General features: G+C 46.8%; 1 protein-coding gene and 1 pseudogene across 1 annotated transcript; both read right to left on the bottom strand.

Moving 5' to 3' along the window:
* Positions 1 to 5,601: 5,601 nt before the first annotated feature.
* Positions 5,602 to 8,522, bottom strand: LOC123440085 (putative receptor protein kinase ZmPK1). Its single transcript, XM_045116666.1, has one exon. It carries the CDS (start codon positions 8,273 to 8,275, stop codon positions 5,771 to 5,773), a length of 2,505 nt encoding a protein of 834 aa, XP_044972601.1. The 5' UTR covers positions 8,276 to 8,522; the 3' UTR covers positions 5,602 to 5,770.
* Positions 8,523 to 11,487: 2,965 nt separating this feature from the next.
* LOC123441819 lies at positions 11,488 to 16,827 on the bottom strand (annotated as a pseudogene).
* Positions 16,828 to 18,678: the final 1,851 nt, after the last annotated feature.

The raw sequence follows: 18,678 nt of genomic DNA, 5'->3' as shown, positions 1-18,678 counted from the left end.
TGAAACTGCTTCACACAGGCAATTGAGAGGCGATTTCTTGCCTTCTCTCAATGTCGGCGATGCTGCTAGGCCCTCATCCTCTTGTGTGCTGCTCCAGTGGTGGGAGTGGGCGGGGACCCCGGCAGAATCTCTTCGGTAAGGAAAGAGAATAAGCATAGTTTGCTTTCGCGAGTGTTGCATCAATGAAGGGGATGTCGCCGTGTTGGAATAATCGGCTTCTCCTCTTCCTCCATCTCGGTGGGGCTCTAATGACCGACGTCGGGAGCATGTGGATTGGTCATCTTGCCGGTCTTCAGATATTGTGACATTTGTGTCAAGTGGTCGGCCCATGACACCCTCATGGATGGTGTTGGTGTCGATTATCGGGTTATGTTTGGTGTCTTGCACTGGGATGAGTGGATGGCGGCAGGCGGCGGTGTTCCTCTTCTTCGACTACATCAGATGAAGTTGACGACATTGAGATCTAGCGGACACGAGAAAGAACCCCGACCGATGTGCCACAAACCCTCGATATCATCGCTTGCGACAGTCCGTTTAATCGGCTTGAAAATCATCTTTCTATGCAAATGTGCTCCTCTAGATCTTTGTATGATGGCAATTCCCCTATTTTTTAAGCGTTGCCTTAGCGACGGCAGAGGACAATGATGGACGACATTTCAGCATGGCACAAAATTCTAGTGTAGTAAAATTCTAGTTTTACTATTTGCAGGGTCTTAGGGCATCTCCAGCCGCGCCCCAACAGCCTTCTCGCCCCTTCTTTTATCACCAACGCTAAAAAAATGTCCCATTCGCGCCTCCAGGACCTCGTTTTCCGCCGGTTTGGGGCAAACTTGGCGTCGGCGGACCGAGGTCGAACCCATCACGCTTGGGTTGCCTAGGGATACCGGATGGAATAAGAAGTCGCGTGGGGCCACGCTGTCGGCGACACTAGTCATTTTTCCTGTCGTTTTTCTGCCTTTTCCCTCCTTTTCCTCCCCTATCATCCACATTCTCCCATTGTTCCCGCCATTCTTCCCATCATGTCTCCCCTGCCATGCCGCCAAAGAGTAACACCGCCCCTCGTCAGGCCACCGAACCGGCCGCACCAAAGGCGATGAAGCCGAGGGCGTCGAAGCTAAGGCCCGCGGTCTGGATGAACGTGTAGTGGAAGGCTGGCGTTGATCGGCGGGAGGCGGTGACCGCCGATCGGCGGAACAGGCTCATCATGAAGAGAGACAAGGTTGCGGTGGCGGAGCAGGAGCACCGATCTTTCCCCCTCAACAGGCGGGCCCGTTTTCAGAAGGCGCACAGAAGCTAGCACAACGTCCCGTCGCATAGAGAAGCGAGAAAAGCGTCGCTTGTCCAGCCGGCAGAGCGTCGCGCCGCCGGCCACAAGCCGAGCACTGCCACCCCGCCGGCCTCTCGCGCCCTTGCAGGAGGTGATGAGGAGCTTTTCATTTGAGTTCCATGTCTTCGGAGCCCACCTTTTTGATCGCCGAACTATTGGTGAGATGTCGCCGAACATGCGTTTTTTGTAGCAGGAAAGAAAACTTTGAATTTTATGTGCGTCTGGGAGCCAAAACTCGGTGGGTGTGACTCGAAAGGTGAGCCCCCTCCCCCCAGCCGAAAAAACCCGCCGTCAGGAATGGCTTAGCGCCTACGCCGGGTCCGTTAGGGGGGCTAATACTAATCTGTCTAATTGTTAGTACTTAGTACCAGCCATTTGCAAATGTATATATGCCTTTATTCTATGCGTCCAAATATAGTTGGTTGGCCCAAGCCCAAAGCAGTAGTTTAGGGAATTGGACGCATCAATCCAATCACCGATCGATCAAAGACCATCTGTAATAGACGCATCTGTAGTTCTGTACAACCGTTCGTTTCCTTTCCATGTCTTTTGACCTAATCAACCTTGAACTGATCTCTTGATGGCGCCGCCCACACCAGGATAGGGCTAAATAAGGCATTACCATTGATCGTCATCGGCACTTTAGTGCAGTGGGGCATGCAATCTGTCAAGAAGCGCGCATCATCCCATGCTTCATCGAGCAACATGGACCAGCGATGGTTGCCACATGCCTGTGGTATGCGGACACATCATCATCTGTTATGAGCAGATAGGACGAGGCGGGGATTGGATTTGGTACTCTAGCTGGGTATGTAGTCTTTCGACGTCGGTAACTTTTTCCTAGTACAACACATATTGATTATATATATATTCTTAACTATGTTTGTTTTGGTAGATAACTAGATATCTAGTAAATGCAAGTCCGAAGCAATAAGTAGTGATTTATTTTTCACTCAAAAATATATGAATTCAAGCTGAATCCAGCTATCTAGTTATACAATAGTTGATCAAATATATATATATGATAATGTTTCGCAAGGAAGTACTTTTTGTCGTATTTTGGAGTAGTTGGATTACCAAGTTCATATATCGAGTTGACTACAAGATATAGCTAGACATGCCTAGGCTGCTAGTGGCATATACGAATATAAAACTCTTCTATAGTTTTGAGACATATTCTTTTTTCTGGTCTTCAATGTCGTCTCGCCTTCTCTATATCTAAATCCTGGCTCCGTCCCTGACTCTTTGTAACCAGATTGTCTAAGGAAATATATGTGGTTAATTCAAAAGAAAAATGATCATCCTTGACAGTGGAAGGGCTTAGTGCGGGCCAATGTGTGCCTTCGACACCACTCCCTAGCCGAGGACATTTCCTTTGAGTACCAATATATAGCCCACGTAACAAGTGAAAACCTGCCTAAATCTTGTCATGCCCCCCTCCCCTAACCATTCACCCCTCCAAGAATTTGGCCGAAGCTCCTCCACTGGCCATTGCTAGGGGGGTAGCTTGTACACAGATTTTTAGCAAAATCTTGGGGGTTCTCCTACAGGATTCGACAAGGTTTGGCATCACAAATGCTATATTTTATTTTGTTTACAGAATCTTGAGGTATGGCGTTCCAAGGAGGCCCAAATCCCAGTCTAGTACGATAGTACCTGATTTGAAGGTAACCAGGGTTACATTTTTTCTTTTTGAAATGGAACAACTGAAGTTTAATTTAGAGTCAATTACACCGGCAGTGCTAGAACTCGGCGCAAATGGTCACTGTAGTGCTAGAACTTGCGACATACATTGAAATGGTGTAAAATCTTGGCTCAAACGTGCAAATACGGTGCAAGTCTTATTTGTATACGCCGACGACGCTGACAAGGCATGACAGAAGGTCGTAGGGCCCGCTGTCAGTGACACGCGTGGCGTGCTCTTTTTGGAAAAGAAAACTTGAATTTTTATTTATCGTTTATTTCACATAAATGCCCCTGTGCGTGTGTACCAGATAACAATTATGTTAACGTAAAATATGAATTTTAATTCAAAAAAAGGATACCACAATGGGGTTTTGTACCAGCTACATGACAATTACCACTAGGAGGACCTAGCAATACAACCAAGGGCATTTCATTTCGTGCTTTAATAGGATTGTTAACCTTAATATATGTATGAAAAAACAATTAGCCTAGTGTGCCTCGGGCTGCAGATTCTCAAATGAATACATATTTACAATTATATGTAAAATTATAGTTTACATTTTTATGGCAAAAAAGAAAAAAAATCAAAAATACAAATATAATTTATAAAAAACACACAAAATTTATTAAAACAGATGAACACTTCTAAAACAACATTAAAAATTAAATCTTGGAGATTTCTATATACAACATAAATATTTTATAAAAGGAATGTACTTTTTGAACTTATATGATAATTTTATTTAAATACACATATTTTTTAATTACCTTGATTTTTTATTTAATATGATTTTTTAAAATGTATAAAAAAAATTCATGATTTAATATGATGGATTTTGAAAATTCATATGTGAGCATTTTTTAGTCTAATATATTTTATTTATATGCTTATTTACATTTTACATATTTTTATAACTTTGAAAGTGGAAAACAATAACATAAATTGTAGCCCAGGAGCCTGTTATGTAACAATTAAATTTACACATGAGAATACATAGTTGGAGTGGAACACCCTCCCACTTGTTTTACATGTTTCGCTTGTTCGAAACCCCACGGCAAAACATTTTTACTGATTAAGATTCCTAATTATGTTACTTAATTTGAGATATAAAACATGTGGTATGCATGTACTCCCTCCGTTTCTAAATATAAGTCTTTTAAGATATTTCACTAGAAGTCTACATACGGAGCAAAATTAGTGAATCTACATTCTAAAATATGTCTATATACATCTGTATGTAGTCCACTAATGAAACATCTTTAAAAACTTATATTTAGGAACAGAGGGAGTACATGGCGAAGTGAGCTCGGGATGTGTGGCTAACCACTTACGCCGGTTAGACCGTGGTTACGGGTATGAGTCCCTCCGTCGTATATTTTTCATTCTAATAAAATTTGTGAAGTTTAACAGAAATGTAACCCACCGGATGTCATGAACCTGAAAGGGGTCTTTTCCATAAAAAATATAAATTTTAGGATATTTTTGCAAAAAAAGCATGTCATAGGCCTAGCTTTAATGCTTCGTCAGCATTATGGCTGTATACAAACGGGATTTGCATCGTATTTTCATGTCCAAGCGAAGTTTTTAAACCACTTTAGAAGCATCTTCAACAGCGAAGCCAAACGAAAACTAGCTTTTCAACATGCACGGTAAACTAGCTTTTTAGCGTGCGCGGGACTAAAACGCGCGCTCCAACGAAGGCGGGAAAGTAGCGCGCGCTGTAAACGATTGCGCATTCGTGGGAGAAAGTGGGCAACCGCGCGCTAGATTTGGCGCACCGTTTCCAGCGCGCCTATAAATTGTGGTGCTCGCCATGCGGCTACCCATCGCCCTCCACACTGCCACGCGCCTCTGCCGCTTCCTCTGCCGCTTCCCCGCCCCGCCACTGACGCGCCCTCACCGAGCTACCATGCCACCACGCCGCCGTGGATCTTCGGGCTACCGCGGCGGCCGTGAGCGCCCCTTCGACGCCTACTATGTCGAGATCCGGTCCGGCGACGTCCGCCTCGGCCTCGGTACATTCGAGATCTCGCACGAGGCCGCCCGCGCGGACGACGCGGCGGCGTGACGCCTAGGAAGGCCTCGCGCGCAGATGAACTTCCACGACATCTACACGCGCGAGCAGACGTAGGTCGTCGCCCCTCCGCCTCGTCTGATAACAGACCAGGACCGTGAGGATTACCGTCGGCGGCAGCGCCGCCTTCTCATCGCCGAGGAGGATGAGCGAGCCATGGCGGAGTGGCGCTGACGCCACCCGGAGGACGTCGCCGCCGAGAACGCCTTCTGGATGGAGAGGACGGCAAGGCGCAGCGCGGAGCGGGCGGACAGGCGTCGGCGCAAGGCACTGGCCATATCGCAGTGCGATCTCATCAACGCCAGTGCGATCTATGTATCGTTTAATCTATCTATGTATGTGTTGTAAGAAATATCTATGTATTGTGCGAGAGTGCGCACGCTGCATTTTAGCACCTGTTGAAGCTACGCGCTCCCTAAATTTCCGCGGCCGCTGGAGCCTCCTGTCGTGTCAAAGCAGGCTCTCGACATGCTGCAAACTGATTTTTAATACGCCGCGCGTTCGGTGGCTGTTGAAGATACTCTAATGTATGTCGCAAGTTCTAGCACTAGAATGACAGTTTGCACCAAGTTTTAGCACTACCGTGTAGTTGACTCTTTAGTTTACACGGTACAACAATATAGCGAGAACATCACGACAACAATAGAGCCGTGGGAATCGACAATCAAGCATGAAACCGCAGTCACGACAAGTACGCAGGGTGCTCGTCCTCGTCATCGCACGCTGTAAGAGCTTTGGAGATGTCATCCATGGTCGGCCTGTTGTTCCTCTCCTCCATGCACGACAAGGAGATCTTCACCATTTCCATGGCCTGCCGAGGGTTGAACTGCCCGTTCAGCCTGCTATCCACTAATGACATGATGTCTCCACTCGCCACCACCTGCTTCAGCGCCTGCGCGATCTGCCACATCTCCAGTCGCTCCCCGCCATCCGTGGTCGTCTGGTCAGAAATCCTGCTCCCAATCACAATCTCTAGAAGCACTATGCCGTAACTGTACACGTCGACCTTGGCGTCTACCGGCAGGCCCAACGCCCATTCCGGTGCCATGTACCCCGCCGTCCCCCTCATGTGGGAGAGCTGCACGCCGGTGCCGACGTTGTCGCCATTGCCGGCAGCGTTTCTCCCGGACAGCTTGGCCAGCCCAAAGTCGGCGATCTTTGCGTCGAGGTCACGCGTGAGCAGGATATTCTCCGGCTTGACGTCACAGTGGATGACCCACTCGAGGCACTCATGGTGAAGGTAAGCTAGGCCCCTGGCCACGCCCAGCGCGATCTTAAACCGCTCGCTCCACGCGAGTGACTTGCCCATGTCCTTGCCAAACAGGTGCCTGTCCAGCGACTCATTCTCCACGTACTCGTAGACCAGGAGCTTGTGCTGTCCCTCGGAGCAGAACCCCCAGATTCTCACCAGGTTTATGTGGTTGATCCTCCCGAACACCGTCATCTCCGCCCAGAACTCCTCCTCGCCCTGCACCACATTTGTCAGCCTCTTGACGGCCACCACGGTGGTCTTATCAAGCACGCCACGGTACACCACGCCGGAGCCTCCGCGGCCGAGCTCCTCGTTGAAGTTCCCAGTGGCGTTCTTGAGCTCCCGGTACGTGAACCTCCTGAATTGGGTCGCCATGACCAGCCTGTAGCCTGCCTGCATCGGGCTGGGTATGCTCTCCTGGCTGGACAGGAACCACCACGCCGTGGCGACGAAGAGGAGCTCGAGAAATCCAAGCACCGCGGCGAACCCAAAAAGGTAGGACCATTTTGTGCCGCCGCTAGGTGTCCCGTACGTGTCCGCGTATCGCGGGATGATGGCGGTACGAGAACCGTTACGATTGCAGGCGAGGCCCGTGGCGTGTACCGACAGCCGCGGCGCCGAGGCGTTGAGGTTGAGATCGCTGCGCACCTTGAGATATATGCTTCCGGGGAACGCCGGCGACGTGTAACCGTTGAACAGGACGCCTTTCGGGAAGCAATTGCCCCGGCCATCCAACCTGTAGGCGAAGGCGGCGCAGGAGCACATCTTCAAGCACATGCTCTTGCAGTATTCGAAGGTGACGGACTGGTTGAAGCCGAGGTCGTAGCCATAGAAGTCGGTCGCTGCCACCTGGACGAACGTGTACCGCTCCGACGCCGCAGCTTCGCTGCAGTTTGTGGTGCCGGCGGGGAGGCTGAACGCCGGCTTGCAGCCATTTCTCCAGTCGCGGCGGTTGGCCATCTCGTACCCCGGCGCGCACGAGCATCGGAGGGACGGTTGGTACTCGCAGAGGGCGTTCTTGCCGCACAGCCCGTGCACGGAGCACGGCTGCTTTACCGCCGTCCACGTGACCGTCCAGCCCCCGGCCGCGTTCAGGCTGTAGATCCTCACGTTTCCGTCTTGCTCGATAGTTAACCGTCTCTTGACGCCGGCGGCGCCCAGGTCAGAGGCCTCGACTCGCAGGTTGTCGCTGGAGAGGAACACGCCGGTGTCGTCGAGGACGCCGGCCCGAGAGCTGTTGTAGTTTGTCCGGCCGTTGTCGAACACGTTATGGTCCGGGTTCGGCCAGTAGATGCTGGCGATCTCCGGGCCGTCGTACAGGAGCCGCAGCACGTTGTCGTTGTCGTAGTAGAGGGCGTAGTAGCCGGCGACGAGCTTCTTGTCCTTGGACAGCGTCTGCGACGGGAGCAGAGTGTCCGTCGGCCAGTCAAAGCTCTCCCAGACGGCGCGGCCGGTGGACGGGTCGGCGATGAGAAGATTTCCGGTGTCGCGGAGGGAGACGGTGAGGTGCTTGTTGCCGCCAGTCTTGCTGTTCCACACACTTGTCCCGTTGGCGTCGGCGAGGGCCAGTCGGCCTTCGGGGCTGAAGGATATACTGGAAAGCCGGCCGTTCACCGGGGTGCCAGGGTTGGCCGTCCAGACGGCGGTCCGGTTCTTGGCGGCGGTGAACCAGACGGAGAAGTAGAAGGCGTTGTCGCCGGCCTGGAGGAAGCCGCAGGAGAAGGTGGCGTCCGGTGACACCAGGAACGGCCGCTCGTGGTCTTCCACCGACAGGGATGACCCGGTGCCCAGCGTGTGTGCCGACGGTGCTGCAGCGGATGCACAGGAGCGCAGCAGTAGATGAGAGATCAGGGAAAGGAAGGCTAGACTGGCGAATCTCGCCATCATGAATGTGAGAGATCTTCTAGTTGATCGACAAGGGAAGCAATCAAGCATGCTATTAGAATTTATACGCTGTACTACTTAGGCCTGTTTGTTTCATAAGTCCTAGGATTTTTTAAAGTCCCAACTTATAAGTCATAAGTCCATACATGTTTGTTTACAGGGATTTATAAGTCCCGAATCTCTACCTGTTTGTTTACAGGGACTTATAAGTCCATGTTGCACCTAATAAAATACACTTGTTCACATAACCCTTGTTCATACAAATGAATTGCAGAATAGTGACAACCGAAATAACAATTGTTCATAACACTTGTTCGACCGGGCGGCGACGGGGCGGGGCGGCGACGGACCGGGCGGCGACGGGCCGGTGGGCCGGCGGCGATTGGGGCGGCGACCGGCGAGGGGTAGGGCGGTGCGAGCGACGAGGGGTAGGGCGGCGGCCACTGGATCGATGCGGGAGACTTTTTCCGCGGGCCTAACCAGCAATAAGTCCCAATAAGCTCCTACTAAAGAGTCTTATTTGATAAGTCTCAAATCACCATAATAAGTCCCAATAAGTCCCTTGTGTTTGGTTTAGGTGGGACTTATAAGGACTTTTTTAAGTCCCAAAACCAATAAGTCCCTGAAAACAAACACCCTCTTAGGTCTTTGTTAGGTCAGGTCACGGGTGTTCTTTTTTTTTCAATGAAAAATTTAATTGATTAACTGGGATCAAGAGAGTCCTTCTTACGTAGGGAATCAATCTCTACCACGTACAATGAAGCCACACGGCCATACGCTGATCAACACGACCAATGCGAGCAAGAGCATCTGCAGTTTTATTCCTGCTCCTGACTACATGCGAGATCATATGTTCCCCCACCTCCTTTAGGGCACGCTTGATCTGCATCACCAGAGCCGCACATGGTAATCTGTTGGTCTCATCTTGAACAATCATCTGCGCGGCTAACGAACAATCCGTCTCAATGATCATAGGTAACGAGCTCCAAGCTCTCGCAATGGCAATCCCCTCCATACAAGCAGCAAGTTCCGCTTCGACAGCAGATGAGCATGAGCGAAGATAGCGGTATGAGGAGATCTTCTAGTTGATCGACAAGGGAAGCAATCAAGCCTGCTATTAGAATTTACTAGAGGATTACATACAACATATTTTAGAGTATAGATTCATTCATTTTATTATGTATGTAGCCTCTAGTAAAATCTATAAAGATTTATATTTAAAAATAGAGGAAGTAGTACGTAAGGTTGGCATGGGCAAGTACATTGGGTCCTCAGCATTTTTCCTTTTCTTTTTCCAAAAGGCTCTTTCATCCTTTGGCAGTTGTCATTGAAGATAAATAATGTTGATCCAACGATTCCTTTTCTTTTTCAAAAAGGCTCTTTCATCCTTTGGCAGTTGTCACTGAAGATAAATAATGTTGATCCAACGATTCTAGAGGCGATGGCATGTCGTGAAGTATCAATCGCATGCCAGAGCATACTTTTTTTGCGAGTGAGAACTCCTAGAGCATCCCTGAAAAAGAAAAGAAAAAAAAACCACCGACGTGGGTATGCGCGGGCCTATCCGTCCATGGCGCCGTCGGCGAAAAATGCTGAGTCGACCTGATCACCCGAGCCCGAGGATGGAGGAGAGTGGCTGGCGTCCCGGAAGGAAGGGGCTCGGCGTGAAATGTGTGGTCTTCGCGTAGACTTACGAATGAGTTTTACATAAATTCCAGGTGGCAAATTTGGATTGAGAATTGAGGGGATGAGGGGCCCACCCACCTAGAAATCAAGGGGGGGGGGAGAATGTGGTGAAGGAAAGTTGCGTAAGAGTTTGTAAGAAAATTACATAGGTGTAGTATTATTGTAGGTTTGTATGATCCGATGCGACGGCGCGATGCGCATTTCTGTGGCAGGGTGCCCCGGCGAGCGACAGGTGGGGCCCGTCCATCGTCGTCCACTCCACAGTCTACACACAGGTTCAATCCGATGTATACTCCACTGCCGTGCCTTTTACCTACGTTTCATGTGATGTCGAAGGGGAGATTCCTACCGGCGATCGACCCCGGCCACACGGGTGGATGAGCAGGCGCCAGTCACCGGGGAGGGGCCGGAGAAGTGGTGGCGTACGCCACTGCGTGGTGTCTCTGTTAAGTCTTGGCCAGGAGAAAGGGCTAGAAGGGAATCGGCTAGAAGTAATAACTGGATGGAATGACCTTCACCCAATTCATGAGAGCTATATTTTTTTGCGGGGTCAATTTGTTTCATTTATTTATGTCGAGAAAGACACAGAGTGAGTGAGGGACATGCCAGATTATCCATACTAGTATAGTATCCGTGCGTTGCCACGGGATAACAAAACATGTCTATAAAAAATGTAATATGCCATGAAAAATAGACTATCCACATATGATATCTCATGGTCCTAAAATGAAAGATAAATACATCTCATCGTCATCCTCTCCCCTCCCTCTTCTCGAGAGGAAACCTCCTTCCACGATCCTTTATTTTCCGTGTTATCTTCCTCATACTTCGCCTTGCACAATCTCTACTACTAAGTGTCTTGTCCAATCCTTGTGTCTCGTGAGAGATTAAAATTTACAATGATATCTAATACTATACAATCAAATTTCAAGAAATTTTTTATAACTTCTATAAAGATTGTCACACGGGCACATTCCACACACTAAAATATGATGGTGCTTCAATTATACAGTACAATATTTAAAATACAGCTGGTAAAAATTAAGTCCTAAAAAATCCTACACAAAAGGATAATATAATATATTGTCGCTAGAGTCCTTTCTGAATGTGATCATGCGGGCGTGGAAAGAAGAAATAAATTTCAATGCATTGGACGTGTATTAAACACATAAACTAAACACCACCTTGTAACCATGAAATGGTTCTCGAATAGCTTTATAACGGATGCAAAATGCATTCACTGATTTTTCTTGGATAAAGCTGGCCCTCCAACTATCCTAAAAATGTAGCCCTACGTTCTCGTATGATATGTTACAAGCAGCCACACCATCCTACCTATGGCCAAAACCCGTAGGGAACTACTACATATCTCCTACAAAAATATATGGTTGTAAGCCTCGGAGGTACTCCAGAATGCGGACACAAAAGAATGGCCGATGTTAGAAAAAATACTATGGCCTGTCAATTGTGATTAGAAACCATCAGCGAGAAGCTCTGTGGCTCCTCTTTCATGGATGTTCTCGAGCTCGTAGGTGTCAGCAAGTGGTGGCCATGAGAAAAATACAGAAGTTCATTTACTCTTACTCGTTGCAACAGGTTCCTCGCTTTGTTTTCTGGAATTTGTCGCGGAGGCACATCATCTGCCTAGGCTCCTGGTAGTGGGCAACCACATACTCATCCTCACAGCCTTCCACCAAGATCCTTCCATCGTTCTGGTACGTGACATCGAAGTCTTCCTTGTTCATCTCATTGATCCATATTCCCATCGCCACATCCTCTAGCTTGAACATCTGCAAGTCAAAATCCCCGGTTAATATTCCACGCCACAGCAGGGACAAACAGCTGGAGAACGTGGTGTTTTCTCTAGACTGCCTTCAGTATCATTTCAGACTGAAGCAACTGAAGAGAATTCATTATCTCCGCTCGAAAAGAGGGCAACCTTGTACAAATTTTAGAAGGGCGCGTACCTTTAGCTCCCCGCTTTTGTGTTTTTTGTAAATTTCTTTTGCTATATCCTGAGATACAATGTATCCTCGTCCATGTGCCCATGGGGGATAGCTCTCTTCAGGCCATTCCTACATAAAGGACAGAAGTAACAAATCAGATGATTAAGAACAGGTAGCATCAGAAGCATTTGCTAAGCATCTGCTACATGATAAATGATACTAATACACATGGCAGTCTAAAACAAAGGTAGTGATAAGTTTCCATCAATTGTTTAATACTCCCTCCGTTCCAAAATATATGTCGTGGTTTTAGTTCAATCCGAACTAAAACGAGAACACTTATTTTGGAACAGAGGGAGTAATAAAAATTAAGGTTCAATCACACAAACAAAGAGATTCCATGTGCTAAAAACACGTTTGCATAATCCCTCAAAAAAAGAACACGATTTGCATAATTGTGCAACAGGGGAAAAAAAGTTTAACACGTTACCTCTGAAGTTATGTACCACTTCCTGTACGGATCTCGATGAGGCTGAGAATCACAATTTTGATGCGGCCATACAGCAGCCCATGGCTGATATTTACTTGACGTAGGGACAAAAGTATCTCATCTACACGAACAAAAGCATCATCATCAGTTTTCATAACATACTTGGCTGAAAGCACATTTGTCTGCATGAGAAAAGTGATGTCAGAAAATGCAGGTTGCAGGCAGAATTCCCAGGGTTCCACTGTACTCCTAAATAAAGAAATATCCGCAAAGAAATTAAATAAATTCTACCAAAAAAGTAGATACATACCCTATATATGCAAATAGCAATGGTCTTCCAAAGAATCAAGCTGTAATAATCAACAAATGGCATCAATTGGATGTCTCCATATGTCCGTGCTTCGTTCCAGAGCTCCTCATTCACCACCTCATTTTTATGCTTTTATCAAAGAAGCCAAAGGGGTACATGAGTATTGACCATGAAGTGAAGAACGGTAATTCTAGTATATAACAGAACACAAGAAGAGTTATCACAAAACTTCAAAAATTGTTGTCTTCTGATGAAGGGTAAGCAAGTACACAGTGAACGCAAATGCAATGAAAAGAGGAGAAAGATCTTCAATAAGGTGGTCACTGCACAAGCATGATACCCCCACCCCAACCCACGCACAAAGTAAGGACTAAGCATGTTTGTTTGTGAGGAAAAGTATGAATAAAGCCCTGTGTTATGCTGCTATCCATATGCAGCTCTACACCTATTACTTGACAAATGTACACATATTGCATATATGTAGGTACAACAACTATATGGTATACAAATTACTGTAAGATATAATATCCTATGTCTTTCATCCTTACCAGACCAACAAAGAACCGAACTGCGACTTTTCCTCAGCGGACAGCATCGTACTGCATCCAGGTTCTTTGAACCGCCGTTCTGCTTTTAAAATTATTTGTTGTAGAGAATTTCCCAATAAAAAGATCAACGGATTTATCCGTAGGGACAGGTGGAGCCTTCAATATTTCCAAGTCAGTGACATGCTCAAAGTCCTCTGTTGTAGCCAAGCCACTTGCTAGCACAGACAACAATTTAATATCTCCTTCAATCCTTACTTCACCAAAAAACCCAGGCTCCAAATCCTGGTACAAACGTGGTAGATTAGTAATAAGAACATACTTTGAAACAGTTACATAAAATAGTTTGATAATGAGAGTATGGAATAATAACTTCTACAAACCTTAGTAAGACGCAACAAAAAAATTGTTACCCTGGCAAAATCAGTTTGCCTGGACACTGTTAAAAAATGCAATAGCAAAACGAATGTCTCATACACGACTCACCTCTCGAAATGCAAAGGAAGTGACATGTTTCCCATCTACAGTCATATGGATCCCCTCTGCTCTAACACGATGAATTACTATAGCAAGATATCCTTGTTACAAAGAGGAGAGACGGACCCCTGCCCTCGCCGCGCCCTCTTCTTGGGCCGCCCGAGCACCTCCATCGCTCGACGCCGGCGAGGATGAGGAGAGGCAAATCCCCGCCGCGTGCCCCGCCCGCTTCTTGGGCCGCCCGAGCACCACCAACACTCGACGCCGGTGAGGATGAGGAGAGGCGGATCCCCGCCCGCGCCGCGCCCGCTCTTGGGCCGCCCGAGCACCACCATCACTCGTCGCCGGCGAGGATGAGGAGAGATGGATTCGTGGGGTATTGAATGGCGCCTTCGGGACGGGGCTGAGGCGGGGTAGAGAATACACGCATGAGCGGAATCAATCCATACCTTGTGACCCCCCTTAGATGGAGATCCCCTTCCCAAACACGGCGACGCCAGTGGCGGAGGCGTCACACTCCTTGCTGCTCCTGCTCTACTCTTTCTTTGCCCGCTCGGGCGCCGCTAAAAGATAAGACAGGGTTAAATATTTTGCTAAAAGAAATTTGTGCATCTGGTAATGTTGTATTCTGTTATACCTGTAGTCTCGAGAGAACAATTTTGTGCGTTTGTAAGTTTGCCTGTCTCTTGAAACTGTACTCTGCAGAGAACAAATGCAGAAAGTGATGTTAGCCAAATTCTGCAGAGAACAAATAGGAAATTAAACAAGAAAGAGAAGCTTGCAATGCATATTTGGGTTTTGTTCAAGATGAGGAGATTGAACCTGCTACCTATATAATAGAGACATACTTCTTCACATATGAATTATGGATGAGTGCAGCTAGAACAGTTATATTATAAGGGCTAATTGCAGAGTTAAACTGAATTCATTTCGAGGTGCCTAGACTGATTTCTAGACCATCAAAGAGTTGATAACAAGGTGATCAAACAAAAAACTAAATTTAGAAAGAGAAACCAAATTAAACCTAAAAGCTATATGTCAAGAGGTAGGAACCTAAAAACAGAATTTACAAAGAGAAACAAAATTTACAAAGTGTATCCACTACAACGAAAACATGTCGAGAGGTAGGAACCCAAATTTACTATGTTGATTAAATAGAGAGAACACAAACCATTAAAAAGAGTACATTGCAACTATAATTAGTATTTTTAAGAATACAACATAAAAGGGCAAGCGCGCTATATATCTGAAGTTTCAGTTGGGAGGAATTTCAGTTATGTCCTTGATATATCTGAAGTTGTGTGCTCATCAAGTCTAATGCACAAAGAAAGCATCTTTCAACCTGCAAGGACACCAAAAGAATTTGAGATTTGGTACACAAAAATAGGATTGTGCCATATTTATCAGCAACACTGAAGTAGAATCCAAATACATTAGGACAAATAGCTACGAAAAATGGAGTATATCATGCTTCTTTCTTTTTCTATTAAAACTCCCTTCCAAAGATTTTTTTCCGGAGGGTAGTAGCAAATGTAGGACAATAAAGTATTATTCTTCTGATTATATGGCTAGGACGGTACATATTGATGGGGTATTCTGTATCATCTTTCTTCAGGTGTGCTACATCAGAAACTATTGCATCCGGAAGTATGTGTATCCTCTCACAGATGCCCTTCGAAATATTGTATTTTCCCACAATAGCAGCCTTCACGAATTGTAACACGGAATTTTTCTCAGCAGTGGCAATGCCTCTTATAAAGAAAATTATGTACAATACTAACTCTGGATAATTGTCAGTCTTCCAGCTCCTTCCAGCTGCATCACAGAGCCAAAAAAAAGAGTTAAACCTTACCAAAGTCTAACCCGTGACAAGAAATGTCAAACCCAAGTAAATGCTATAGAAAGTTAGAAATTGCAATGTAATATCTTTAAAACCATCTGGAAAACTTGTGACAAGGCATATGTTACCTTCGGTCCATCAACTGATCAACCCCTCAAGTAAGGTATCAAACAATCAGAACAATAAGTTTTGTGTTGCAGAAATACAATGATCATCTATTCCTGGTACAATATTTACAAGTATCATCTGGTTTCTGCAGAAAATGAACAACATGGTCAATCTAATTTATAAATTTAAGCGTACAACAATAAAAAAGAACTTCAAGTATGAGTACGATCATGGTATGCTAATATGATATTGTGCTAGAAACAAAAATTATCTTATATCAGATTTATAGCTGTCAAGTAAATTCACCACAAGAACATGAAGCTTGGTATGTTAGAATAAAAGAACTTCAACCCCCCGTGTAACACAACCAGCTTCATCAATTCACCCATTTTAAAACATGAGTGTGACTATAAGTATGAGTAGAAATTGGTGACTACAACTTGTTCTATATTGTCGAGGGGCATTAGTTAATGTAGACAAAGAATTTATTTATTTTTCTTTCAGAACTTTAAAAGGGTAAAGACATCCGATTTCCAGCAATTCAAGCAGCGTCTGATCTGGGGGCTTGTGCTGCGATTCGACCCACCGACATCACGCTAAATCCTGCTCCAGTCGTCGAACTCAACGATACCGTCATCGAAACTATCCTCGGATATTTTGCATCTATTTTTATATGAAGATCATTAGTATTCTTCTTGTATCTTGCACACATAAATCACTAAACCATTAAATGTCCAGGTTTATTTCAAATGCACTGAATAAAGGCCTATGTGTATGCATCTAGCTAAAAGACAAAACCTGTAGCATAATTGTTATATGTGCATATACTCACTCCCTGGTACAAAGCTATCAGTAGCGATATGTAATATATAGAGGACTCGGTTAGAATCAATACCTGAAGTTTTTTCACCGCACATCATGTACCGGGGCATTTCGTGGTCAATTAGAAACAATACGTGAAGTATTTTTGCCACACATGACGTATCGTTCCTACAGAACTGAGACATGATAATTAGCTAGTTAGTTGTTTGTCTCTACATATGGCAAAGCACTTACAGAGATCAGGAGACCCAGCCATGGGGGAAAACGAGGAGAAGGCCGGGTTGAGCTCCTCCATGGACCCGGTAGTGACCACCGTGGCCACCTCACTGGCGTCGTCGTCGGTGGTTAGGGAAGCTGTGTCGGTTATGGCCATGGCCATATCCGTGGAGCCCGGCGACGGGAGGTCGAGGAGGAAGAAGAACGACAACGATGGAGGTCCGCCTCCCTTGATCCAGCGACGTGGACGGATCCATCCGGGTGGAGATCGACGTGGACGGATCCATCCGGGTGGAGATCGACGTGGACGGATGCATGAACGTAAATATTACCTAGCATACTTGTCACAGGCACACACACAACTCACGTCCACAGCGTATCCCTATAGGCGACACGCATCACAACTAACCCAACAGAACATGAAAAATCTTGCAATGAACACAGGAATCTAATGAAGAATCAGCGAATATGATACCCCAAGATCTTATCTGACATATTAGAGGCCACAACCGAAGCAGCAACATACAAGATAACATCAAAGACATCATCCTCGGTGCTCCTTTATTTTGCACGAAAGATTTTGAGAAATCACCAGGTGTCTCTGCAAACAAAACAAGACCAAGATCAATACAACACACACATGCTTGGGAAATTCGGAACAAGCAAATCTACTGAGGTGGTGGAGAAGCGAAGAAGAAGAAGAAACACTCAAGGACCTTGATGCGGGGGGAGGAGGCCGGGGGGGGGGGGGGGGGGTACCGAGGTGGTGGAGAAACGCCTGAATGCGGCGGCGACGACGGCCTTGGCCTCCCGGAGGCCCCACGACACGCAGTTGCGCCACATCTCGCAGATTGGGGCGGCCCCTAGCGCGCGTTGTAGGGTTCGGCTCGGGCGCTTGGGTGGGGTGGAGGGGAGCACGGGAGGAATGGTTGGGGCGAGACACCGGCGGCGGCCTATGGAACCCTAGCCCAGGTTCGTGCTCGGGAGGAAGAGATGGAGGAGGAGGGGGCATGGGCGGGGTGTGGATGCGGCAGAGACGACGGCGACGACCAGCGCGAAGGAAGATGCCGGCGGCCGGCTCGCCTTCGTGGGGGCGTGACAATCGACGTCGCTAGAGGGAGACGGGAAGCGCGAGGGACGGATGCGGCCGACGAGCTAGAGTGGCAGCGGCCGGCTGTGGGCACGAAGGAGGGAGGCAGGGACTCGGGTTAGGAGTTGTTGGCTAGGGTTTGGCTCCTCCGAAGCCGCCCTTGCGAGCGACTTGGGAGGAAGGGGCTGTGGGCACGGAAAAAACCGAGACAAAAAAAAACCCAATGGGAGGGGTGACGAAAAAAACCGAGACAAAAAAAACGGTGAGATTCGGTTACCAACTGCCCCTTAGGACTAGAGATACGTTGTACTACTTACGTCGTTGTTACGTCAGGTCACGGGTGTTCTTCTAACTCTACTAGACCCACACTAGTTACCTGACGGCATTGACCCAAATACAGCGTTGAGACGCAAATATTATCATGTGTTTTCTGGGCAAAAAAAAAAAAAAAACTCCGTTGACCCCTCTAGTTTCTGCAAATCTTGTTGTGTATGTTCATGTTTCCATCAAAATACAGCGTGTTTGGAGGATTTTCGAGGGGTTGACCCACTGGCCACCGGGTTTTGGCCATGCTAGTGTCACTGATTGAACTAGAATATTAAGAGATGCCAATGCATTATTGAATCGATCGGCCGGCAGCAACAGAAGGTTGTTGGTGACAAGCTGCCAACCAATATACGGTAAGCTCTTATTCAAGGACATCGAGTGACGAGGTAGAATTATTTGGCAAGCTTTAGTCGTTATTATTGTGATCTTCCAATGGGTCCACATATGAACATCCTGGACGTACGTATTTTCTCCGTCCTAAAATTAGTATCTTGGATTTGTCTAGATATAAATTTATCTAGTCACGTTTTAGTATCTAGATGCATCCATATCTATGAAAATTTAAAATAATAATTTTGAAATGGAAGAAGTATGTTG

Source organism: Hordeum vulgare, chromosome 3H (assembly GCF_904849725.1).
Source record: "Hordeum vulgare subsp. vulgare chromosome 3H, MorexV3_pseudomolecules_assembly, whole genome shotgun sequence".
In the NCBI taxonomy this organism is placed as follows: domain Eukaryota; kingdom Viridiplantae; phylum Streptophyta; class Magnoliopsida; order Poales; family Poaceae; genus Hordeum; species Hordeum vulgare.
Note: the sequence above shows the minus strand (reverse complement) of the source record. Positions and strands in the feature narration are given on the sequence as shown.